Below are 26,429 nucleotides of genomic sequence, written 5' to 3' on the forward strand. Positions count from 1 at the left end.
ACAAACGATCTCTCAAAGTAAGTGGCAACCTTTGACAATGCACGAAGTTCAATCAAATACAAGAAGTACAAGTTTTTCAACCTTCGCGGACCTTCCCCTTTGGTTTCTACTGGATCAAATCGTTGTGTAAATTCCTTTACATTTGGCCCCCAATGTGGTTTGCCCCATGTACCTAAAAAGGAAACATATCAACATTAAAATCTCTGCCACGCTAAATAATGATTATTATATATTAAACAAATGCAAACCACTATAAAATAAAAATCTACTCCGAGGACTATCACGTTCCTCAAAAATACAATTATAAAACATATCACTATTTTGAGCCTCATGAGAAATTCTATATAGTCTGTTCCTACTCATTTACAAAAATAATGTTTATCACAACAATATAGTACTGTCAGTCAAACTACTTTTAATCAAAATGTTCTGTGTCTTCGTCAAGGGAGAATAAACAGAAAATGCCCTTGTTAAGACCCTAAATATCTGGTGGATGTCTGTGCGATGCGCGTAGAAAACCCCCGCCTCTGCCTGGCACTTCTGTCGGGGCTTCTATGACTCACACACCGACGCAAAAGATGAGGATGTCTGCATACTTCATGCAGACGTCCACCTACTGCCAGAGAGGAGGATCCGGGTCCCCTGCAGTGCTGCGGGGGATCTGGATCCTAGTCTTATAGTCAGACCTCTATTTGAGGACCGCGTATATATGACAAGCATTTGCTCTGAAAAAACCTTGTCTTATATTCAAGCAAATACAGTACTTCTGTGCTCCATAATTTTTAAAAAGATTACAAGAATGCTTAATGAATACTTCAGAAAATAAACAAAAAGGGTACATACCCTCAAGAAGATACTTAGCAGAGAGATGCAAATTGATGCTGGCATGAAGTCCAGATATAAGACGGTAAAATACTCTTTTCTCTAAGCAAAGGCCTTTTAAAAGAACAGATATTAACAGATAATATTAATATAGGTATTCAGGCTTGTCTGTATGTACAGAGAAAACAAGTATTGTTTATATTTTGGTCACCAAATGTCAAAGTTCTACACGTAAAAATGCGCACCTCCCAAATGTGGCCATTTGGCTTCCAAACACCCTGACAAACCTAAGCATGGGTGGTATCACTATACTCAGGAGATGTTGCTGAACACATATTGGGGTGTCGTGTGACAGCGACATATACCAGGAGCTGTATATTCATACCCGAAACACAATGTGTATGAAAAAAATACACAAAAAATACTGCCACAAAGTTTGACAGAGACTGGTAGCATGGAATGAGTTAAAATACTAGCATTTAATATACCCTAGGGTGTCTAGTTTTCAAAAATATATGTTTGTCCCAAATAGCACATGGGGTAGAATGACCAGTTTTAAAAAATGGTTTTGAAATAGCAAAACGCTACTAGTAATTATTGCCCTATAATAATCGGGGGCGGCAAAAGAAACAAAAAAACTTTGGGTATTTCTAAACTCAGGACAAATAGAATCTATCTTGCAGTTTTTTTTTTTAATAGCTTGTGTAAAACATTTGCAGTCATTGTCAAAAAACTCTGTCCTTAAGGGGTAAAATTGTCCCAAGTCATATAGATGACCAGAAGGCCAATTCACCATGGACACCGAAGCCGTGGAGCATGCATTTCCGGGCAAATATGGCCTAAATTATTCCATCCTAGCAACATTTTAATTTATATTGATTACCTTCAAGCCACTCGTAGAAAGATTCTCCTGGTAATACAAAAACAATATTACAGTTTTAATGTTTGGAACAGAAGAAAAAAAAAAAGTTAACCCATTGTGTCTCTTTAAAAGGAAACTGTCCAATGTCAGATTTTCTATAATCCTTATTACCAATGTATTAATTTAAAAATGACCTCTATTTTACATTTTCCTGCTGTTATGTGGCCTGGAGCAGTGGAGCTGCCATGTTGCACCCGCATTCACACATTGGAATTGGAGCTTCACATGGCAAACAATAAATTTGCATTAACAACTTTATAGAGGAATTGTATGGTTTGGGCTCATGCACAGTTTGCTGACAAACACTAAAGTGTTCAGAAAGAGTGGAATGAAATTGGGATTCAAATGCAATCTCACTGAGAGAACTTGTAAATTAAGGAAAAACTGCAAGAACTGTTCTGCTGATGTCTGGATTTTAGAGCTGGGTAATACATGTCTGAACTTATATTTTACAAAATGAGCATTAAGTGGAAATAAGACCACCGCCATTAGTGGTTTCATCTCTAATATTACAGTTCCCCTTTAACAAGCATATTCCAAGCCCTACCAAAGTACCCTGATAAGAACAACTAAAGTACACATACATATGAAGAAAAATGCAAAACAAACAATTATTCCAATCCATAAACACACACAAAAACAGGTTAATAGAATACTGGAGGGGTAGTGGAAGAGAAGGGCTAATACATCTAAAATGTGATGTCCCTTTTTACGAGTTCTAAGAGGTATATTACATACACACATATATATATTTATGTAGATCGATGTACATTACTATAATGTAAAAACACCTTTTTATTGTAGTACTACACTAACTTACAAACTTTGATTTGCATTCACTCCCTATAACAGGGGCGTCCAAGTTTTTTTCTGCAGTGGGCCACTTCATCAGAATTGTATACGTGCGCGGGCCGCACTAATTTTTCGCTGCGTGAAAATATGGCCTTTAATAAGAAATGCAGATTAAAATAAAGTAAATGACACAAAACCTTTACTTTTCCTCTCACTGATTTCTGGGCCTAGAAAGTTTTGTGACTACAAATTCAGGATTCTGGATAAGTAAAAATGAAATAGTTCTATTTATTTTAGGGATACACCGAAATGAATATTCTGGACCAAAACCGAAAATTCAGGGTTCACTTAGCCAAAACTGAAAATGACCCCCCACACACTTTTAATAAAAGTAAGTTGCACACCAAAATTGTACAAAAAAATTATATATTATGATTAACAGCAATCTCAGGCATACCCAGATTCCAGTATGTACTGGTTGGCTGGGCATTGTACCAGTAATTTTTGTCCAATTTTAGTGTGTAACCACACTTTTATTAAAAGTAACACACCACAAAAAAAAATCAACAATATGACTTGGCATGATAGGAGTGTGATTGCTAACAGCAAACACACTCTTTTCATGGGACTGTGATTGCTGTTAGCAATCACACTCCTATCATGCCAAGTCAGCCAGTACATGCTGGTACAGGGTGGCTGTAAGTGCAGACCCCATACTGCTGGCAGCATCAATACACAAGGGGGGAGCTAGCCAGGTTTCAGCATGTACTGGCTGACTTAGCATGATAGGAGTGTGATTGCTAACAGCAATCACAGTCCCATCATGCCTAGGTTTCAGCACTTACACATCCATGCTATCACACACACTCATTCATTCATATACTCATTCATTCACAGATTCATTCCCTCACAGGCATACTCATTCAAACAACCTCCCCCACCCCCTTACCTACTACAGCTCTCAATGCCGCTCACAGACTTCAGCAGGGGGCGCGGCCTCCCTCGTTCTCCCCACAGAGGAGGCAGGACTGGAGCAGAGAATAGACCCTCCCACAAGTAAGCGACAGGGCTTGTGATCCTGGCTGCCGATCTCACGCGGGCCGCACCTCGAGGTCACGCGGGCCGCATTTGGCCCGCGGGCCGCATGTTGGACGCCCCTGCCCTATAAGTACCTAGGACTCTCTGCAGGACAGGGACCTCATTCCCTAATGTATCATACCTTTTGTACCCCAATCAAATCAGGGTACTCCCCTTTATTATACCGTGCTAACAACACACTGTATTCAAGGTCTAAATAAAAACATGTATTGTAGTTATATTACATGCACATTACATACATTCACTCCCTCCCACACATACTAACACCAGTATTACTAAGCAAATTTGGGTCTTAACTGCTTACAGACCATGTTATCTCATATGTGTATAATTCTTCATTGGGTCATATCACATTATCAAAGATAAAGGTGTGTACATACCATTTTCTCCACCTAGAAAGAAGGGAGAAAAAAGATAAAAGCTGTAAATAATCAGATAAAGATTATAGTTGTAGATCTAATCCAATATTTTAAACACAGGGACATTGTTAAAAGTAGTGAATTCAGAAAACACTCTGAATAGAATAAGACCAATATAATACTAATACTATTTGATTTAAATTAAGAAAAGAAAGGCCTGAATTTGCTTCAGTATTCAGCAAGTACTGATTCCTAAATAAATCGGAATAAAAGACCTCTTAATTACAAGTTCATAAAATAGTAAAGCTCAGAAGCGGGAATTGTGCTAGTGCCAGGGTTGGCTTGGAATGTGTTTGCATTTTTATTTTCACTAGAAGATAATTCTAGTTCTAAGGGTACATAAGGGAACATGGTTCATCAAGCACTTAAATAAATATCATGTCATTGTGGTCTGGCCCATCACAGACTGGAATAGGTAAATCTGATGGACAAACAAAAGTACCTTTGTGTTATACCCATCAGGTTTAAAATACATTTTCACATTTCAGAAATTAACTAAAGTATAATCTATAGAATATCTGATTGCAGAAATATCCAACACGTTGGTTCTGAACCTTGGTCCCAGAGATCCCTGCAAACTTGCAGCACTATTTAACATTTGAGAGATGTAGTTCTAGACAGTGAATAATGGAACTCAAAGGCACGGAAATTATTAATACAATATATGACCAGCATAAACAGCTTTATATATGTCTGCAAACATAAATAATACTGACTTACCTATATTTGGTGCTAGCGGATTTAAAGGACGATAGACAGAGCGAGGCCTAGAGGATATATAAAACAATAATGATGTATAAGTACAGTATATTTCCACATGCTTAGAATTCTTATAGAATTATGCTTTCCATGCACTTTATTACTTGAAGCAGTTTTCTTCATAGATGCTGTTCCATATTCTCCAAGCCGAGGGCCCTTTATATCCTGTGTATCGTTCCGGATTTAACAAAAGGTCCACATACTGGGCATCAGGAGCTAGTTCATCTGAATTAAGAAAAAGAAGTACGGCAATAAACTTTGGATATTCTTCTTCTTATAATTACTTATCATTCCTCTAACAACCAATTTTACTTAACATAAGCGTAGCAGCTAAAAGTATATTTACAGCAGCTTTTGGTATTCACCTTAACTACACTGGGATCCCTGGAAAAGAAACCAGAACATGACTGCTCTTTTTAACACTAACTTCCAGGAACCTAAAATTATTTTAACTATGCTCTTGGAACTTTGCAAAAGCAGCTCGTACAATGCAAGTGATCAAGTTTCTAATTTAGCCCTGAACAGTTTGATAGCGAGGATCTTAACTAGAACTAGACTGATGGTCACTGCTTGACAGTAGGCTGAGACTGAAGGTTTCTGCGGGACCTAAGATATGTCAAATTGAAGAGGATTCAGCCAAATCATTTATTCAGATATCAAACAGAGCTACAAACTTCTTATTTCAACTATTTGGCTTGAGTCTTATGTTCTAAAACCTGGACCCATCTCAGGGCAAGGCAAAAAACCTTTGTTGGGACTTTGCATAGAAACATAGGGTTTGAGTGCAGATAAATTCCCTCATTGTTTATCCTCTACTACTTCTGTTTGGAGCCCGTTCCACTTATCCACCACCCCTCTCAATAAAGGGAAATTTCCTTGCACCTCTAGTTTTAGATTACAAACGCTAACATTCTTACATTTCTCCTCCTTTGAATACATTTTGCATAGGTCATTGTCAATAACTAAAAAGCAATAAGAAGCAAAAAAAAAAAAAAAGAATTGGTGCAAGCATTTATAAGGCCTACAAAATTACCATCAATCTCGCAAAAATGATCTTGTGCATCATCATATCTTGCCCAATCAATGAAAGCTTTTTGACTTTGGTTACTGGAACAAGGAAAAAAGCAAGGAGAAATAAATATTTAAATACAAATGGAAAAAAAATAAACTGCTCCCTAACACATTGGTGTGAGAAATAACTAGTTAAAACTTTAAACTGAATATCACATGGAAAAGGAACAACTTCACAAAGCATCTCAAAATAGTTATAACATTTTAATATTTTAACACAATAAAGAGATCTCAAAACATTCTTTAAAAAAATAAATCAGAACTTAAATTCTTTAGTGGTGAGCTGCATCAATTTTTTGTCTCTGCATCGGTATATCGGTATATTATCATAGATTGTTTTCTACAGAGCAATCTGCAGTTTTTTTTAATTTATTAGTAGAAAAGCAAAAAATGTTTATGCAAATGAATGTAAGCAATTACACTGAATATGTAACATACATTAAATACATTAAATACTGTAACATCTTGGGATGACATATGCACCTGTGTATAATATGCAGGTATAATTTTACACTCAATTTGTAGTGATTTTGAGACTGATCTGTGACCATTTACCTAAAGGGTCATTAATCAACTTATCATGTTAAAAATTGATGACAACTGCCGTGCCTGGCACCTCATGGGGCTAACTGAGTTTAGAAAGCAATCAAACGCTCTTCTGCCAAACTGTCTTTTTGTAATACCTTGATATTGAGGCATTCAGCAAAAACTGCTGCAGGGATCCTGTGTGATCCCTCCCCGGAGTGACAACATCCACCACGTCCAATTGTCATCTCCCAAGCTCAAACAGTGTTGCTGAAACGCCCTGATATCAAGGCCTACAGCGGCACCGAAAACCCACCCCAGGATGCATTATGGTCACTCCGGAGACCGACCACAAGTGCCATACCAAGAAACATGTTGTCTCTCCTAAGATGGTGGCGCCCACTAAAAAATAAATAAGTTCCCAAGAGGGTATGTCCAGATCCCTGCAGGTTAAATACCGGTAGCACATTAAACCATACACATCAAAGGAGCCCAGCTTACTAATCTCAATGCATCGCAAAGCATCATATATGGTTTGATGGAGTAAACGGAATTGACCAGGTTCAAAAAATGCACATCTCCCGAAGGTGGCCTTTTAGCCCCAAAACAACATGAGACATATGCATGGGTGGTGTCACTGTACTCAGGAGATGTTGCTGAACACATATTGGGGTGTTTGGCAGTGACACACACCAGGAACTGTAAATTTGTACCTGAAGCACAATGTGTGTGATGGGGTCGATTTATTTAGACAGGTTCAAAGATGTCCCAAATAGGACATGGGGACAGGACGAACACGTCCCAAATATGGCTCTTTAGCATTCAAACAACCCGACATACATATCAATGGGTGGTATTATTGCACACTTGCAAATTTTGACAAAGGTTGGTGGTAGAATGAGTACATTGAAAGGGTTAAAATACCACCATTTGAAAAATTCTGGGGTATCTAGTTTTCACAAATATATATTTTGATGGGGTAAATTGAATTGGGCATCTTCAAAAGATCTCTCAAATAGGAGATGGGGACAGGATGACCAGATTTGGAAAAATGGTTTTGAAATAGCAATAATGCTACTTGTACTCATTGCCCCTATAAAACGTGCAAAAAAGTAAAATATGCTTCAAATAAAACCCATAAAAAAGTGTGTTAAAATGGTAAATCAGATGATATGATCAAGATAATGGTTTCTGAAGAAAGCACTTTGTCCAGGAAAATAAACGAGAGAAGAAACCTACAGCTAAACAGCAACACCGCAAAAATGTAAGAGAACAGTCATTGTCACGAAGGGCACAAAAATAAAAAAAAACAGGTTTACCCTTAAGGAGTTAGAATAAAATATTTAAAAAAAACAAAACAGATCACTTGAAAGCGACAAGTTTAGGCCAATCAATGACCGGTGACCTAAAAATTAACTAATCAGTCAGGTCATAAAAATAACAAAAAAAAATATTTTTATGAATGTGTATGCTTTGTTTTTTACCTTATGACCTGGATGACCCCTCTATCTCTGACAGGTGTCACCGGTGGTAAGGATCATCCAGTGGCATAATGATCAGGTCATTCCTGACCAATAGGACAATGCTGTGAACTGCTGCAGAATGTTATTGAAATGGAAGGATCTTTGACTTCCACGTCAGTTTTTTTTCTCAAATCTTTCAATCCTGGTTCTGCATAGGTGCATTTCATTGATTGTGACTAAAGAAACAATTGTTAATCCCTTCAATGCCGCAATCGCAGGGGGAGTTCAGGGCTGGTCCCTAGACTCATTGTATGCGCCAAAGATACCCTGCATTGTGTCCCTGAACACGCACAATGTATTATACCCGAGATTTTACAGGAAGTACTCTAACCCCACAAAGTAGTTGAACTTGCCTTAAAGTACTATTCACTGCTCCAAGTTCATTGGCTTGTTCACAGGCTTCGAGATCTTCACCGTTAGCCTCTGCTGAGTACTGCAAATGGTAAACAAATAGGCCAGAGTTATCATCTCACTTATGTCCACATTTCCATAAAGAATCAAGGTCTCTTTACAGATAGTTTTTTGCCAACCCCGACTAATTTTGTCATTCACTAAGGAATGTATACATCCATTAATACTTGCCCAACGTAAAAGACAAAGTTGGAAACTGTTGTTCGCTAGACATTACATTACGCGCATTATACGACAGCCCAGATGCATCAACGCGAAGGTTTAAAAGATATATTAACATTTTTGTTGGATGATCTGAGCTTTCTTCTGTGATCTTAGTTCCCTATTTAAAAGGTGGACTGAGTGTCAGAAATAATTGTCATGTTTTTATTCTTTCCTATACATGTACATACTTTAGACCTGAATGCAACTTAAGTGCTAGCAACATGTGTTTTTAATCAGGTGACATAACTGTTAGTAGGTCTTCTTTGGAATGCCAATGTATCATACGAACGGTCCAATAGGCTTCCTAAAATTCACATTTTGCACATATTAAGTAAGAACTTGTACCCTAACTGTTCAACATAAAGGGGTATAAAAACCCATGCTTAGATGGGCCAGGTCTCTTTCTCATCCATCTTTTCAAGAATACAGAGCCTGCAGTACCTACAAGCATCGTCTCACTACCATCTGTCTTCAGTTAGTGCTGTAGGCATACTACTTTGTTGTAACAAATAAACCTGTTTAAGAAGACTTGGAAACTGTGGTCTTGTTTGCTCTTCAGTACACAGAAACATTTAGACCGATTGAGAGATCAATATTACACTTTTGTTTTCATTACTGCTAAGTTGCCCACCGGCTCTTTTGGCCATCCTATATGAAGATGTTCTAAATATCAGGAGAAAGAACCAAAGAATGTATTTTCATAACTTCTAGGTATGTACATTGCACAAAAGGAACAGTACTTGATACAATTCTCTCTCCAAAATAATTAAGTGAAAAACACTTACTTTGTTATAATTCCCTGACTTAATCCCAACTGGAACTTTACTCTAAAGAAAAGAAAAGAAAAATAAAAAAATAAAAAATCACATTATAGAGAATTATTTTGTAAATGCATGCTTTGAAATGTACAATAAGTATATTATTTCACACTTGATAGGATTGTTCCACTAAACACAACCTTGCGTTACAAAACTCCGTGAGGAATGTCATCGGACGGCAAACAGCACAACCACAGCTGTTTAGTTAAATTAACTTAATTAGTCTTGTGGCAAAATTGGGTTTCAAAGATTACCTTTACTAAAAAGGTACAAATGTACCATTATCGTTCCACAGCAAATGTTTCATAGTTTTTAATAGACTGGGTGGAGCCAATAATAATAGGCTGTCACTACAACATCAATCGTCTACGCACTTTAAATTAGCCACGCTCCATTTAATAACGTAACTCCGACCATGGAAATTAGGGTAAGTATGCTCATAATGGGTACGTGTTAAAACTCAAGTCTGCTACAAAGTGATGCAACACTAAAGCAACCAACCACTCAAAACTGCATAATCACATAAAAAAAAATCTATAAAACCATATTTGCATAATGCAGATTTTTCCCACGTTAAAAAAAAAATAAAAAAAAAATCCTGCTAGCCTGTTTATCTGGTTAATAGAATCATTAAAAACAATATTGTTACCAGACAAAGGGTTACATAATACTGAAAATGAGTGTGATTTTCTCAAACAAGAATTTCTCGTTTAGCTAGAACATTGTTTTTCAAACCAAAACTTAAAATTAGTTTTAGTAGTCATCTACACATACCTCTGGACATGGCTCCACATGACAATCTTTAATGGAACAGTGGCCGTCAACTGGCCAGAAGGGGCATGGCCTCTTCAAATTAACCTGAAAAAACAAGTATAAACGTTTTAAATTTTGTCATTGGACTTAACTGTTAGGAGGCTGATGTCAAGTGAGTAACCAAGTCAGGCTTCAGTAAGACAGGGATGCAAAGCTTTATTGATGCCTTAAACAGGCCATAACAGCTCTTTTACATATTCCCTTCATGGCCCCCTTTTCAGCATGGGAGCAGCCCTTGAGAAATTCTACCTGAATTCACTATCACCATTAACAACACGACTATCTCTCCCCTACTAACCAGGCCCAATGCCTTGGGGTCATCCTTGACTCTAACCTTTCCTTCATCCCTCACATTCGATCCCTCGCCAGATCCTGACGCTTGCACCTAAAAAACATCTCTCGTATCCGCCATTCCTCACCCAAGAATCCACAAAAACTCTGGTTCATTCACTTATTTCCCGGCTTGACTACTGCAATACTGCAACACTCTTCTGGTTGGCATTCCACTGTCTCGACTCTCTCCTCTACAGTCTGTCCTAAATGCTGCTGCTAGGCTTATCTTCCCTGCACGTCACTCCTCTTCTGCTTCCCCCCTCTGATAAACCCTCCACTGGCTCCCAATTACCTTTAGAATTAAATTTAAAATCCTCGTACTAACATATAAGGCCCTCCATAATACTGTTCCACCATAAATTTCTGCCCTCATAAGCAAATACTCTCCTACTCGATCCCTACGTTCTTCCCATGGGCTAAAGCTCTCCTCCTCACTTATCACCTCTTCCTTTTCCCGTCTACAAGATTTCACTCGAGCTGCCCCATATCTCTGAAATCTACTCCCAACGAACCTTCAGCATTCACCCTCCCTCCCAACATTCAAGAAACATCTCAAAACCCACTTCTTCAGAGAAGCCGCGCCATCTTAGCTGCTAGAACTTCCGTGTCATTGATACAACCACCACACTACCTCTCACCCTTTCTCTGTGCCTTATGTTTGTCACCCCATTCCCTCAAGATTGTAAGCTTGCGAGCAGGGCTCTCTCCACCTAATGTATCCGTTTGTCTTAGTCTCTCAATTCTTGCCTTGTCATACCCCTTGAATATATGTATTGCATTAAGCGCTGCGTAAACTGTTGGCATATATTAAAAGATAATAATAAATCTTGTGCATGAGAGCTATAAAATCAGAGGAGAGGACAGATGGGGATGAGCGGAGGGACCACGTGGGAGTGTATTTCGAGTTGAGTAAGGAGATGCAAGTATGGGAACCACTATAATGAGCTTTAAAATGAAGTCAGGATTTTGAATTGAATCCTGAAGCTCACAGGCAGCCAGTGAAGAGACTGACAGAGGCTGACATTATTACATAGATGCCACAAAAGCATACATTTATCTGTACAATACTAACTTTATAATATCTAAAGTAGTCCCGCTCTTGCAGTCTCTGCAGCTTTGGAAAAATCTTGTAGTTGTTAAAGGCATCAATGCTTTCGACATCACAGAAGCAGTCGTCCAAGACACCAGTTACCTGAAAAACCAAAAAAGTTACATGGTTATAATTATATAGAAAGAAAAAAAAAATGATGTTTAGGCATTGCAAGTTCAACTTCTTTATTTCTGTCACAGGAGACCCTTTGCAAACATCTCTAGTAATGGAGTCTTAAAGGTAAAATCAGTACTACCTGTGTGCCATATTACTTTGGTTTCCAAAGATTCTAATAAAACAGATTAAACAAATCTCTAGAAATAATGCACAAAGGGCCACATTTACAAAGAACAATTCAGGGACAAATAACGTAACATGGGCCCATCTGGAAAAACATTCTGTGGTGACTGTTCCACTAGAACTATGCCTCAGAACCATACTTTATAAATATGGCCTATAGATCATTTTTTCTATAATCTGAATTGTTACATTCAGCAACAATAAATAATAATAAAAAAAAAATACAGTGCAATCTCTCCGGAGTGATCACATTCACCATATTGAAAGGCAAATTCCTTGTTGCTTCTTGGGTAGACTCAGCCCTTCCGGGTATACATGGGAAAGGATACCCACCTTGACCCAACAGGATGCCCAGAACATATATGAACCAGTGCCAAGTTCATTTGGGACCTAATATCTCCCCTTATGAACAAAGGGTACTACTTGTAGATAACCTAAACACAAGAGTCCCTTTGTTCATATGGATGAGGTAGATCTGTCAGATCAGCTACTACAACCCTACCTCATTATGAGGAAGACAAAGGCCTGGTACAAGAAGGTTGCAATTTATCTGTTGCTCAAAAAAGCAAATCCTGGAATGAAACGGTCTTTCTTGCAGTTTTAGCTGCAGGTCATTTGGGGGGAAATATAGAGGCTTATTCATTTATTTAAAGTCCTCCCTACTTAAAGGAACTTACCTCAAAAAAGTTGCAAAAGAGTATGCAACAACAAGGGGCAAAAAACAGACACCATGTTCTATTGTCCAGATTGCCCTGGAATTTGAATTCATTTTTTACTGTTGCTGCTCTAGACTTTTTAAAAAAAAATGTAGTGGTCCATTTTTATGAGTGTGTCCTGAAATTGGCAGTGCATCTTCCCAAAAACCTGGCAAACCTATGAATGGGAGACATAAGTATACTCAGGGGGGCCTGCAGAAAACATGGACTTTTAGCCCCCTAACAACCCAACTTATGCATGGGTGGTGTCACTGCTGAACACATTTTGTGGTGTTGTTTTAGTACTCCTTTAAATTGTACCTGAAACGCAACCTGTGTGAGGGAAAAAAAAGTCACTGCAAACTTTGGCGTTTGAACATCCTGGGTTTTCTACTTTTGAAAAATATGTACATGTGGGGGATGAGGCAGGGTTTTCCAACAGAAATCAATATTACATTATCACTAATTTTCAGGGCAAAAAATATTTTGAAATAGCATTATGCAACTTGTACTTACTGCCCTGTAACTTGCAAGAAAAAAAACAAAACATAAAAACATTGGGTGTTTCTCAACTTTGAATCTATTTAGCAGGTTTGTTCATAAGCTTATGTAGATGCATTGTGTCTATATCAATTATGTGGGTACAGTAAATGAGAGAGAAGAACATTACAGCTAAACACCACAGAAATGTCACGAAAGGTTCAACATTTTAAAAAAAAAGGGGGCTAACAATAAATAATAAACAAAGGGACTCTTGTGTAAAGTTTACCCCTTCAGGACCGGCGCTGGCAAACTGCGTCTTCCCTGCAGTTTTTTTGTAAATATTTAAATTCCGTACTCGTGATTCGCTTCAAAGCGATCACGTGCACGGAATTGAGGGGGAGTGGCTGGTACGGATCACTGGGGACACCCAGCGGTCAGTAGCAACCGCCCCTCGTGATCCCAGCGTTCATAGCAACCTGGTACGTCCCGCTCTGCCGGTGACCTTTGACCAGGAAGTACCAGGTACGTCCCGGTCTTGAAGGAGTTAAAATATAACTTTATATCCATTGTTTTGGTTTGTATTGACTGAACAATTTCAAGTTACTGGCCAAAGCTTTACTGGACCCATGTGAGGGACACTGTACCGACTTTCATTTTCTTTGTTTTTTTTTCAACAATAAGTATGTTAATATTTCATGAGGTAATGACCGTTTATTGAGTCATGATATCGAGTTCTGATAGTGTATACATTGTTGAGCTGCCATGAGAGGTTGTGTGTATTGTAGAAATCTGAGTATATACAAGTAAATTATTTTACAATGCAGAAGCACAATATCAACACGATAGTACGATAGGTTAACTACTACTTTTTGTCTAGCAGATGGAAACTTTTAAATTCCATTTTAGCGTATGTGGTAAAAACAGACAATTTCGAAAGGCACCCAGAGCTGAAACAATTTCCTTATTTACTCGATATCTTATCTTTAACCCATATCCGACAAAATAGGCACTGTGCAGCAGTCATTTAAGGAAACAAACAGTTTTCAAAATAGAAAATTTATAAGAACATAAGAAAAGGGAGAAGTGTTGGGCGTGTTTAATAATGTTTTATTAGCACTGGAGTCCAGAGCAGGTAAAATCATTAACCAAGTCTCTGAAATATTTAAGATGTGGGGGAGAGGGTGGATTTTCCAGTGTGTACACGGATACTGTATTAACAAACTAAAAAAATAAAATGTGACACACACACAATATTATATTATATTATATATATATATATATATATATACACACACATATAATTTATTATATTTTAAAACAACAGACTTTTGATTTAATTATTCCAAAACACACACCTAGTTATCACACACGACCAGTAGGGAATAGTTGTTTTTCTGTAGCAAGCTGGTTGCTAGGCCACGGGTGCAAAGAGCCCACTATTTCAACGTGGCAGGGAATAGCGTAACTAGCAGGTGGATTTGATTTAGACACTTTAGAGGCAATACGACATCTTCATTTTAATAAAAGCCTTCTCTTGAATTTTAATTCGTATACCGAATAGTTACGGTTACGGGCTACGTTTCAGTTTCCACAACATATGGTCTAGAAGTCTGTCGTATTTAATGCAAGTTGGTGGTTAGCTTGCCTTGTGCATGCTGGATTACACCGCAAGAAACTGGAAGTGCTTTCCTAAGTGGGTATATGCCTTACGAAAATGTGGTGTGCACAGGCTAGATAGTGGGAACAGGAAGCGAGCATTTCACAAGTAGGATTTAAGGTGTTTTATTAAAATATGCAAGCGTCGCCGAGGCTAAAAATAACAGAGGCTGCTGGGAAGGTGAGACTTGAATACCCAACACATTTCTAAAGTGGTCAAGAGGCATAAAAGAGCTGGGAACCATTACATTGTTTAAAAGGAACATTAAATATTATAATATTTGTGATACCACGAGCTAAAGAAGGCTAGTGGAGGGCATCATATATTATCATAAATGAAGAAAAGATCAAAATGTTAAACAAAGGCAATTTTCACAGCCTTATTTCTTCAGTGGGTATATGTGGGCGCTAGGGTGCCAATATTAGAGGGCACTGTATATGTGTAGTGTTAGCGTGATGAGTAACAATCGATGGATTATTCTGTATGTGAGTTCTGGGTTTGTATGTATATTATGTATATAAAGCATTACGGTATCTTCCTTTTTTTATATATATATATATATCTGTCGTACACTAGGACTTTTTTAAATCTTTTACTAAGGGGTATTTGCCAAATTATTTAGTGCTCAAACAGTATAGCACACTTCTTACCCTTTGTGTTTTATTTACACAGCATTTAATTTTCCATTTATCACCCCAACTCTTCAAACAATCTTCTTACTACCACAGACCTCAGGTAAATATAGAAACACAGAATATGACAGCAGCCCGTGTAGTCTGCCTGTTTTTTATCTGCTAAAAAGACTCAAACCTTAATCAGTCCTTGGTCTTGTCTTCTGGATAGCTACCCCATGCATGTTTAAATTCTCTTACTATAATTAGCCTCCACCGCTTCTGTTGGGAGGCTGTTCCACTTATCCACCACCCTTTCGGTAAAGTAAAAGTTAGGCTCCTAAAATTGTATGGCAGACAACTAACTTGAGCTAGCTTATGCTGATATGCATCAATGCACTTGTTCTGGAGATTTTCTACTCTGCTTTTAAACTTTTCGCTAGCTCTTTTTATTACAGACTGAGCTAATCTCAATGATTTACCTGCTACATGCATAATTTATCCCTTTAACCTCCCTGCTCTCATCATTGTCTGGACGCTTGTACTCAATCTAAATTCTCCAAATCTTGGCCTTTTCTCCAATAGTTTATACTGCTCTTTCTAAAATCCCATATTCCTGTTATTTATTGAAATAGGCTATTGTATTCATTCTTGTAGACACTCTCATAAAAATAAATTATAAAATGTCTTTTTTCAGAAGGCTACCTAGCAATACTCTATTGAGAAATGTGATTTTTATACTATATACAAACAATCAAGACACACATAGTTATCAAAATGCAAATATTGACCAAACACACACAGAAACATCTGGCACGTCCTATAAAGTCAAATGCTGCAATTTTGGATAAACTGACGTGTCCCTCTGGCTTGTCCTGAGCAAAAAATTAAATGGGCGCTTTGCAGGAAAAATAAACCATCAAGTCTAAAAAGTTTCTTCCATAAAAATCGACTGTCATGAACTGCCAAGCGTCTCTCTCTTAAAACAGCTCTCCCTACCTTCACATCTTAAAGGTGTTAGAAACAAACACATAAAACGGTAACATTTCAACAAGGTATAAAACCCCACATTAGAGTTATAGATGCCAGGAGTAACAAGGCACCCTAAAAGCTTTCAGGGATGTCCCCCAGCCGGCATCTATAAGTGTAACACTAGCATATATTATACAATACCTAGAGAAGGAACAATAAATCATATAGATCACATCATCAGGAAAGCCCCACTCACCTGATGCTTGCTACCAACAGGGAGACAGGCGAGTGCCAAGATGTGAAGGATAGAAAACACCAAGCAGAGGCTGTCCAATGCGGCTTTGACCATGCTGTTTTCTAAAGCGATTGTGTGCCCAGGTGACCCACCAAGGTCTCCCACTCCCTTTAATAAATTAGGGTAGTTGGAGGAGGTGGTGTCCCCTCCCTTGCCATGGTCACCATGCAGTCTACACAGCCATGTGACAATGCCTACAGAAGCCACAGCAACGTTCCTCTATCAGGCTGTCACGGGTGGGCGGGTCTGTTTATAATGACAGTACCCTCCTTCTACATTAACCCCTTCAAGGCTAATGACATTTTTACCTGGTCTTTACGTCAGCCTCGATTTTTCCACATTGCATTTAGATAAGTTATAAACTTTGTGTAAAAGCAACAACAAAAAAATCATTGTTTGAAAACCATAATAACATATCTGTATACCAGATAAACACAATACAAAGCAGAAACTGTTTATATTCATTATTGAAACTCTTATGGCTGTAGAATACTATAAAATAACTAGAGTCATTGGTCCCTAATAAAGCATTCTATCCTTGGAAGGTTAAGACACATAATAACGTAAAACTTTAATAAGCTTTTTTTCCCCCTGCTTTCTGTTACAATAACATATTACTGCCTGCTTTCGTGACTTGTGACAAATACTTATGCTAGGAATGATGCTTCCAATGCTGCATTTAATGTCATCCCTGCTAATGGTATTGACAGGGCTCGTATCTGTTGACTCTTGAACCAAGCTACTAGTGACAACAGGGGGGGGGGCAATCACAGCACCATAGCCTTGTACGATGACCTCTGCATGAATGAATGGAGGAAGTCAATCCCCCACTTGGACGTTCATGCTCCCTACAGCACCACTGCCGAATGGGTCAGTTAAAATGTAGATTACTGACCTTCCCAACCCGTTTTAACACTATGGAGGACTGTGCATGTCCCCATAGCAGAGTGAGGGTGTTACATTTTAAAATGGGGGGTCAAATATAGGATTCGTCCCTGGTGCCAAATACTCTAGGTATCTATATCAAAACAAATACACTGATTGACACAAAAAAAAAAAAGTTATAGGTATTTTCAGTAACAAATTTATTTACTGTATAACTTGTGATCGCAACATTTCCTTTCTTAAGTCACAAGAAAACCTTATCAATTTATACTTTAAATCACCAACAAAGGTCGTTACTCTTGCCAGAGTAAACTTTGCATGCGACTTTAGGGTGTCTTTATTCCACAAGCAGGATGCCTTTTAAAAGTGCATACTTCATGAGGAACCAAACCCAAAGCAAGTGCTGCCCACCATTGAGTGGAACATCATTCATTCACACCATTGTGTCCTCAAAATGCACTGTGACAGGGATCAAGATCAAAGCCTGTTAGTTGTCCAGCAAAATTACACACTGGCAGCCTAGCAAGCTGTAAGGAAGGGTGTTGCGCGAAAATAGAGTTTCACCTGTATGTTTACTTGAAATGTGATCAGAATAAAGTACAAATTAAACATTTTCCCCGGTTTAAAGAATCTCATTGTTATTTTTACAGTTGCACCGATAAGCATCACTAAGGTCCAAATTCACTTATTATGATGGCAAATGTGCCCTGTCAGCTTGGTAGCTACATTTCCTGTGTGCCATCTGTTGTTTTTAAATCTACTGCTGAAATAAACTAGATAAAATCATCTTGGTTCATCTTGATCCCCCAAACACTGCACATAAGTATTTCTTAAATCACATCAAACTTCTATAACATTGTTGATCTGAAGTAATGCTTCATTCTATTCAGGTGTCATGTCTTATATGTCTATAACAGTCTCTATAACCACTGTTGACTCCACACTGCCGCTGCCAGTCCTACCAATGTCTAATTCTGCCCACTGCAAGGCAACCAAGGTCACATTAAATAATGAGGGTGAAACAGTTATTTTAAAATAACAAGGTTTACTTAAATATTTTGAAACCGCGAAAATGTTTAATGCTTTGTTAATGGCAATAAGAAAATTCTACTTCAATTAGCAGTAATGACCACTGGACACAATGATGGAAGTTGGTAGAGCCACACACATAGAAAACCTCACATCTTCTCTGCTAATCAATAACTCTGAACACATATGTCTCATTGTATTGCGCATCCATTTAATTATTGTTAATATTCAACTGGCACACTGATTGGGCATCTACAGAAATGTTTCAGGGGAGGGGGCAAAATATCAGGTCTATCCAAGTGGTGGGACATAGGCAGAATAGGGCGACTCTTTCATGAGAGGGTACTGCCCCTTCTTGCAGATGGATTTAGACAGACTTGAAAAGGAGATGAATCTCAATGTATTCTTCCTGGTAAAATATTTTGTAAATTAATAGATACAACTTAAGTTTTTAACCAATTCTCAAAGTATAAAGAAAACAGAGAAACCCATAACTCCATCCTGGCCAATGAACACGCTGCTCATTTTCAAATTGTAAATTATTTTTTTTTGTTATAAGATTATTTTCCAGAAAGGTCCAACAGTTTACAAATACGTTTAGTTTTGCGAGTTTATTTTAAGCAAAACTTAATGTACACATTGTATTCCGTCTGCCCATATGGTAAGGATTTCTCTATATCTGCAAAAGAGAAAACCGTACAGAAAAACAAGGTCACTGATTTAATTTTGGCTTTTGCTAATGTGTTTGACTTTCCGACACTAATTTAAACAGCAGGGTAATTTCCCAAGTGCAGCCAGGAGGCGTCATGGAGAATTTATCGGTGTATTTTTTTTTTTTTTAATTTTTTTTAATTTACCAGGCAGCTTTTAACATGCATGCATGAAAGAATTAACTAGTTTCATTATTTTATGGTACTTGAAAACAATGCACATAAAACTACTTGTACCACCTAATGTGGAGTATTTGTAAAAATGCAAGCATGCAACACTGCAAAGTACCGGTAAATCAATAATAATAATAATAATAACAATAATGAATTTGCTTGCCACCTAAAGAAATTGAAAACAATCTCGACATTTTCCTTAGCGGTTAAAATTCCAGCTGGCATTAGGAGATAACACTCAACACCTTTAAACGTCCTCTGAGACTCTGCCAATGAAATGGACTGCAGGGGTAAGCATTTTTAAATATTACTACCACATGCTAGAAACGGAAGCAACCCATTTTAAAGAGTCTCAAATTCTTGAAATCAAATTGAAATAAATCAAACATTCAACCCAATTTATTGTTGCTCCAATGGGATGTTATATAAGATCACATACAACCACAATAAGTAGCACACTAGTGAAGTACCATATTATCTTTGTTAAATCAGGATTTAAAACAAGAACTTAATTAATGCAATCTTGATTAATCCAAAGTGCCCCGTCTTCTTCTATGGTTGTATGCGATCATAGATAACATACCATCAGAGTTTGACCAGCGGATGCACAATAACCCAGGAAAAGCAGAAGGTGGCCGAGGAATGTGGTGGTCTGCCAAGAGTAATAGGAGTAGGAGCAGGGGATTTTGTTCTGTGTGTGCCACATTGCTATAAGGTAATGGTAATTTAGACTACCAGTTCAAAATATTTCATTGATCAATGGATTTATATTTACTGGAATTCCACTAAGGTCCCTTTACAGAGCATTTGGAGACTAATGATATTACACAGAGGCTTTACTAGATGGTTTCCTGAATGGACTGTTTAGCTTGAAGTCATTTAAAGAGATAGAGCTTATATAGGTTGAGTTCTCATTTTTAGCCAACGTAAACTAAAGAGAACTGGGTTCGCGTCACATTGTTCCAATAAACTTTGTTTATATGCAGATCAAGGGTCCTATCATATCTTCATTACATCTGAAACCCCATACTAAGCAGAACCTTTATGGCATCACAACTTCAATCCTGACACCAATTGCTTTAAGCTACAAGCAGCCAATCAGTGACATGAACAGTTGGACCACGAAGGAGTTGCTTCAGCAGGACAACCTCTTCTGTGTCAGTTCAATGCTTTTATTTTTATTTTCATTTAGGAAGAATGCATATTCATATACTCACAGAGCACTTTAATATGTATTCTCCTATAGAATAATTATTTATATGTACATATATGTTTTTTGTATATTTATTCTTCATTAGAGTTCAATGGATCAGAGGCAATGTCTGAATGACAGGAGAGGGAGGTCTCGTTACTAGTGGGGTACCTCATATAACGGTACTGGGACTTATACTTAACTTTTTATCAGCGATATGACAAAGGATCTGAAAGGTAAGGTGATGTCTTTTTGCAGATGACAAAAAGTTTTGCAAAAGGGTAGACATTCCTGGTGGAATAAGCAATGTGACCAATGGTCTAGGTAAATTAGGAAAATGGCGGCTGCACTTCAGTGTTGATGTAGGTGTACTGTGCTGTCAGCGACAACAAAGAAGAAAGGAGAGAGACTCGCTACTTAGAGGTAGGCAGAAACGCAACAAAGCATGGGGAAAAAGCGGAGTATCGGTGGGGCATTAGTAGCAGAACGAGGGAGGTAGTTATGCATTCACATAAGAGCTAATAAAAAGGTAAAGACTAAAGGGTCACAATATGCATAGCTAGGAGGAGAGAGAATAATTTGCCTACCATTCTAAATGGCAAAATTAATGGCTGCTTCTATATGATGGCTCCTTCTGTATGAAACAACCGCTTTAAGTGATGATAGTATACCAAATATTCTGTAAGTCATTCACTGAAAGTGTGATCAGAGGACTGTAAACAGAGTTTCACAATACATTTCTCAGATCTCATTCAAAGAAGGTGGAGAAAATGTTTCCTTTTTTAGAAGGGGACTGAATGAAGTCAATATACAAAGAACTGAAAAAAATAAATGCGTCCTTCCATCTTTAAGATACCGTTAATAATTCCAGGTAGTAAGTACCACGGTCAAAATAATATCACATATGCGGCGGCCTGTTGTGCTTGAATAGGTATTATATCAAACACATTTAGTGTTACGATGGTTATATCGATACATGGTGCCCTGGATTATATGAATGCTATATAAGTGCTGTAATTTTGACAGATTGTGGCAGTTTCGCTTATAAAAGAACTGCAGGACCGTCTGTGACTTAATCACATACAGGAAATCACAAGAAGAGGATGTGGCTCTGTCTTCTCGTATGTCGCATATGGAGCTAAATATGCATTCAAAAACGAGGCCAAACCTCGATGTTTGATAGATTATGTCCTCTGGCCTATGACAACATCTGGTCAATTTTTATTGCATCTGTCATTATATTCTCACAATATATACTAAAAAAAGGCATTATTCGTTGAAGGTCAAGTCTATTGATATAAATAATAATGTCTTGGTGAAACGGCTATTCACCTATATCACATGGTTTCTTCAACTTCATTCTAAATTTTCCAGGATTAAAATATCTTTCTTTCGCTAGACTAAAGTGACACACTTGCTTGGTTGTTTACCTGTGTCAGGCTTTACACATTCCCAGTATATTCTCCCTTTGCAATTGGGTTCGAATATGAGTCTAACAGCATCCCCCATCCACTCCATATACATGCAAGAAGAAGCTTTCATAGAAAGATAGCCTTGCCTTCAATATTTTATTTAAAGTAAAATAAAAAAATGATCATTACTATTTCTGATCCGGCACTGGTCCAGCATCATGGCAAATAAGCCTTATAACACAAGCACTAATAACGTACTCCTCCTTACCCGTTTCTAAAGGCCAAATTGTTATGTTATATACTACCTGTTATGTCCTGTCTACCCATTGTAGAGTCAATCAAATAAACCTTAAGTGGAATGGCCTCCCAGTAGAAGCGCGAGCGGTTATACAATAAGGGGATTTGAACATGCACAGGATGGACATATAGCTATCCTGAATCTAAGATGAGACCAAGGACTGATTTGAGATGTTACAGCAGGAAAAACAGGCAGACTAGCTCACATTCAGGCCAAATTCTATGTTCCTGTGTAACAATAACCTTCTTGTGCAGACTGAAAAATCTGGAATATAACCCTATTACAGAAAGAAAAAGTTGTGCAACTACCCCCCCCCCACCACCGCCTTTTGACCACTAACTGAAATTGCTCTTCGCAGACTCAGTGCTGTGACTCAATGGAGGGGATGTTACCCTACGGCAAACGTTTTGTTGGCATAGGTGTTGCAAGCTCTGGTTTCTTTATACACTGGTCTGTTAGAATAAGATGGCAGTAAATAGTGAACCTAAGCGGTCAAGTAGATCATCTGATGACGGTCATTCACGTTACCGTAGACAAGTACCACTATTAAGGTTGCAGTATCCACTGCCTACCTCTCATCTTTAGTGAGTAGTGATGAAAACGATATAAATTCACACATACCTACAAAGTTCAGTTACACAACACACGTCTTTGGCCAATGCTGCCAGGCTTCGGAATCAAGACGTAGTTTCCGTAGGAGCGGGGCAAGCGGCACGTATCTAAACTGCCAAGGAAACACTTGAAGCATACTTGTTCCCTGGCTCCCAGGATTATGAGACAGGCACAAGATCTCTTGTTTTAATATGGCATGCAACACATTAACTCTAGATACACTACTCAAAGTCACTAGTATTAGTATTTAAATTGTGGTGCCGGCCAAAGTAAACTTGTAATTAGTGGAGTTTCTACTCGTATGTGAGAATGTACATTAATAGTCATATGTGCCAAAATACATTCATAAAGTAAACTTTTCGTTGCCAGAGGCACGCTGTGCTATTTGCCAACAGAATAAACATACATAAACCTGTGGTGCCGTAGTTACAGGAAGCATTACAAAAACGTATGTAATCCTACCTAAACACAGCCACGAGACATCGAATATAATTTATAAATTGTAAGCTTGCTTAAAAGCGTGGAAGCTCCTGCAAGGAGGGCCAGAAGATGGAGGGCCAATCTTCTGTACCAACTTCAATTGTCATTTTTAATTTTATTTTTCTTTATAAGTCCCCGTTAAATTATTTCAACTTTTTTTGTAGATAGTTGTGGAGCTGTTCAGATCTGTTCTCTGGAAGGGTGGGAGGAGGATTCGGGACAGGAAATTGATTACATACATGTCCTGCCATCATTTGACGCAGGCGATTGGTTACCTGGCATGAAATATTTCCTTAAGTCCAAACCTCACACAGATCCTACAGATCACTAAGATTGATAGGGAAACAATAAGATGTAGGTAGTAAAAAAAAAAAAAAAAAAGTGAACACAACATTACATTAGGCCCAGGATCATTTGCTAACACTTATTTCAGAAGTATGTTTTATTTTCTAACTTTTTTATGGGGAAAATATCAATCATTAAACGATAATAAGAAGTTTGTGCTTTTTTTATGCACACTTATAAACAGCTTACATTTTACCCACAGGACAACAACAATAAATGAAAACTACTCCCTTAGTAACTTTCTCTACAATAAATGGCCACACATACAGATTATAGTACAGAGTTGCAGGGTAGCTAAGATGGGGATAAATGCCATAATTATGACCGCTCAGGCAGTATTCTGACAGCTTGTCTGTCGGGAATATCGGGTGTCTGTACATGTATGTACCTTTTCACTCGCACATACACTCACAGTGCATTGTCCCCTTCAGACAGAGTTCAGTATTTAACCCAGAATAACCCTATTGTGCGTCTCTCATTTTTTTTGTTAGATAAAATAATTTGCATTAGTGTTTCGTGAAGAGTTAAAAAAAAAAAAATTGCCATTGCTAGCCAAGTGCTTCTATCAACAACAGACTCGCGACAATGCATGTACATACGCACATGATAGGGTTCAGCTAGCTCACAATTCGACACGTAATCGCTCTCCTCGGTTACTGTTATTTTTGTGAACCTTGTGTGCACTGCTTGGGAACAAATAAAACTACTTTCGTAAAGTGGGTTTATCTGCCTTCTGCACTCTCTTTGTATATACTTTCTATTAAAGGATAGTTTACAATGTTTGCAAACCACTTCCTCCAACTAACCTTTTGGTGCATTAAGGCATATCAGCTGAACATAAGGGGGTGCTATGGGGATCAAAGCAAGTTGTTGGTCCCGACAGAAGTGCTTATAGGGCTGTAAGCAAAATGAAGGGGGGAGCTAATCTTGAGTACAAAAAACAGGAAGAAAGCATTATCCAAAGAACATAGGAAATCAGTAACCTGACAGTTAAGTCAGATACGTAGCAGCTAGATCACTTTTCTTCCTCTCTGTTATCACACCACTATTGTTCAAACACAGTTATTGGCATCCGACTTCTTTGTATTCATGTGCTAAAGCAGCGAAGGTATATGGTTTTAAGATGATTACCATTACAGGAGCCGTACACGCCAAGCATCATGTGAAGTGCAATGCATAAATTGTGGTCGTATGTCAGAATCTACAATATGTAGCAGCTCTGTGCCTTATGTTTGTCACCCCATCCCCTCAAGACTGTAAGCTTGCGAGCATGGCTCCCTCCGCCTAATGTATCGCTTTGTCTCTTGTCATAGCCCTTGAATATATTATATGTATTGTATTGGGCGCTATATAAATAATACAAAAATAATAATCATAAACAGTACCAGCGCGTGTTTCCATAACAAAAGGGGCAAACATGGACTCTCTTTAAACAACACAGCAACTTTTTGGGGTTTTAAAAACTAAATATAGCAAAAAATACAATCCCGCTCGATTGTATTTGAGTGCTCTTGATTCTCCGAATAGATCATTTTGGTGCAGTGGGCTGCATTGTTCAGATCATAGGACAGGGATGCAGAGGGTTAAAGTGTACAAGGTTTCATTCACCTCACATAAAGATTTCCCTTGTGCCTTAATGCGTAACGTTACCCGGAGGCATCACTGCTATACGCAACAAATGATACAACTGCAAGTTGGCGGAGGAGATGTCACAACACACTAACTACTTCCTGGCCCTGACACCAAATCACTGCTTCAATCAAAGGCAGATAAGCAGCACAAGCATTTTGGTTTAATATCTCTCATTGGTTTCACGAGGACATATCTGGGGTTATGACCGGAAATCCGTAGAATACACATCCTTTTACATAAGTTTAAATGAAGGGGGATGTGCTCGTACGAGCATCCAGGATTTACTGCCCATCATCCCAGGTCCAGCTCCCCTCAGGTCACTTACATGGCAGCCGCAGCTCTGCTCAGCCTGCGCTTTCTGGGGCTGAACGGCCTCGGTATTCGTCTGTTCTCCTGAGGTGAGCAGAATGAGCACGGCCACCAACACTGGCACCGGACTAGCCACTCGCATGCTCTGTCCACTTCTCCGGTCCCCGTTAACAGCGCAACTCATGACACACGGAAACCAATTCTACACATACAACCGGGGTAAACGTCGCATCACCCCCTAAGGCCACGCCCTCAGTGACGCAGGGTAATTAGGAGTGGGAGAACCCTGGAAAGGACGTGTAGCGGCCATGTTTGACTCTGGCATTTTCTGTTCACTGCTTTATGTGTGTCTGTGTTGATCTTTACATTTGCTCTCATCACTCTTGAGTTGGTTTTCATATTAAAGCCTTACGTAAAGGGTAAATTAAAATGATTGCTCTTTTCTGAAGATACATAATATGTCATCTATAATTACATCAGGGAATAGTACTAGCCAACAAGTGTTTTGGTGCAGTGCTCTCCTCTGGTCTTCTATTACTCTTGGTTCAAAGGCTACCTAAGCTGTGCCAGCAGTGGTTCAACAACAGTAAAATGCTGTCATCTAATAATCCTGAGTCTTCACTTATACATACCTGACAACTCTCAGGGTTTTCCTCGCAAGTCTCAGAGTTTTTACACCAATACTGGTGAATGGACAGATTCTTAATGTCACACACTCCGGACACCTTAATGATCTAC

At 38.3% G+C, this 26,429-nt stretch overlaps 1 protein-coding gene across 2 annotated transcripts in view; it reads right to left on the bottom strand.

Annotated features, from left to right (window-relative positions):
- ERO1B (endoplasmic reticulum oxidoreductase 1 beta) overlaps positions 1–25,932 on the bottom strand; it is a 28,932-nt gene extending 3,000 nt beyond the window's left edge. Inside the window, exons 1-12 of one of the 2 annotated variants that reach the window (XM_053459916.1) lie at positions 25,708–25,932; positions 11,583–11,702; positions 10,139–10,222; positions 9,332–9,373; positions 8,285–8,364; positions 5,846–5,919; positions 4,917–5,037; positions 4,774–4,820; positions 4,015–4,026; positions 1,706–1,732; positions 844–936; positions 1–172 (exon numbers count right to left, since the gene is read on the bottom strand). The exon at positions 1–172 is cut by the window's left edge and continues 75 nt beyond it. In XM_053459916.1, coding sequence (XP_053315891.1) covers positions 1–172; positions 844–936; positions 1,706–1,732; positions 4,015–4,026; positions 4,774–4,820; positions 4,917–5,037; positions 5,846–5,919; positions 8,285–8,364; positions 9,332–9,373; positions 10,139–10,222; positions 11,583–11,702; positions 25,708–25,875 — 1,040 coding nt within the window. In that variant the 5' untranslated portion in view covers positions 25,876–25,932. Of the gene's footprint in view, positions 173–843; positions 937–1,705; positions 1,733–4,014; positions 4,027–4,773; positions 4,821–4,916; positions 5,038–5,845; positions 5,920–8,284; positions 8,365–9,331; positions 9,374–10,138; positions 10,223–11,582; positions 11,703–16,574; positions 16,784–25,707 lie in introns of those variants that run through there. The other variant, XM_053459917.1, reaches the window with a different exon arrangement.
- Positions 25,933–26,429: the final 497 nt, after the last annotated feature.

This window comes from Spea bombifrons, chromosome 3 (assembly GCF_027358695.1).
Source record: "Spea bombifrons isolate aSpeBom1 chromosome 3, aSpeBom1.2.pri, whole genome shotgun sequence".
Taxonomy (NCBI): Eukaryota; Metazoa; Chordata; class Amphibia; order Anura; family Pelobatidae; genus Spea; species Spea bombifrons.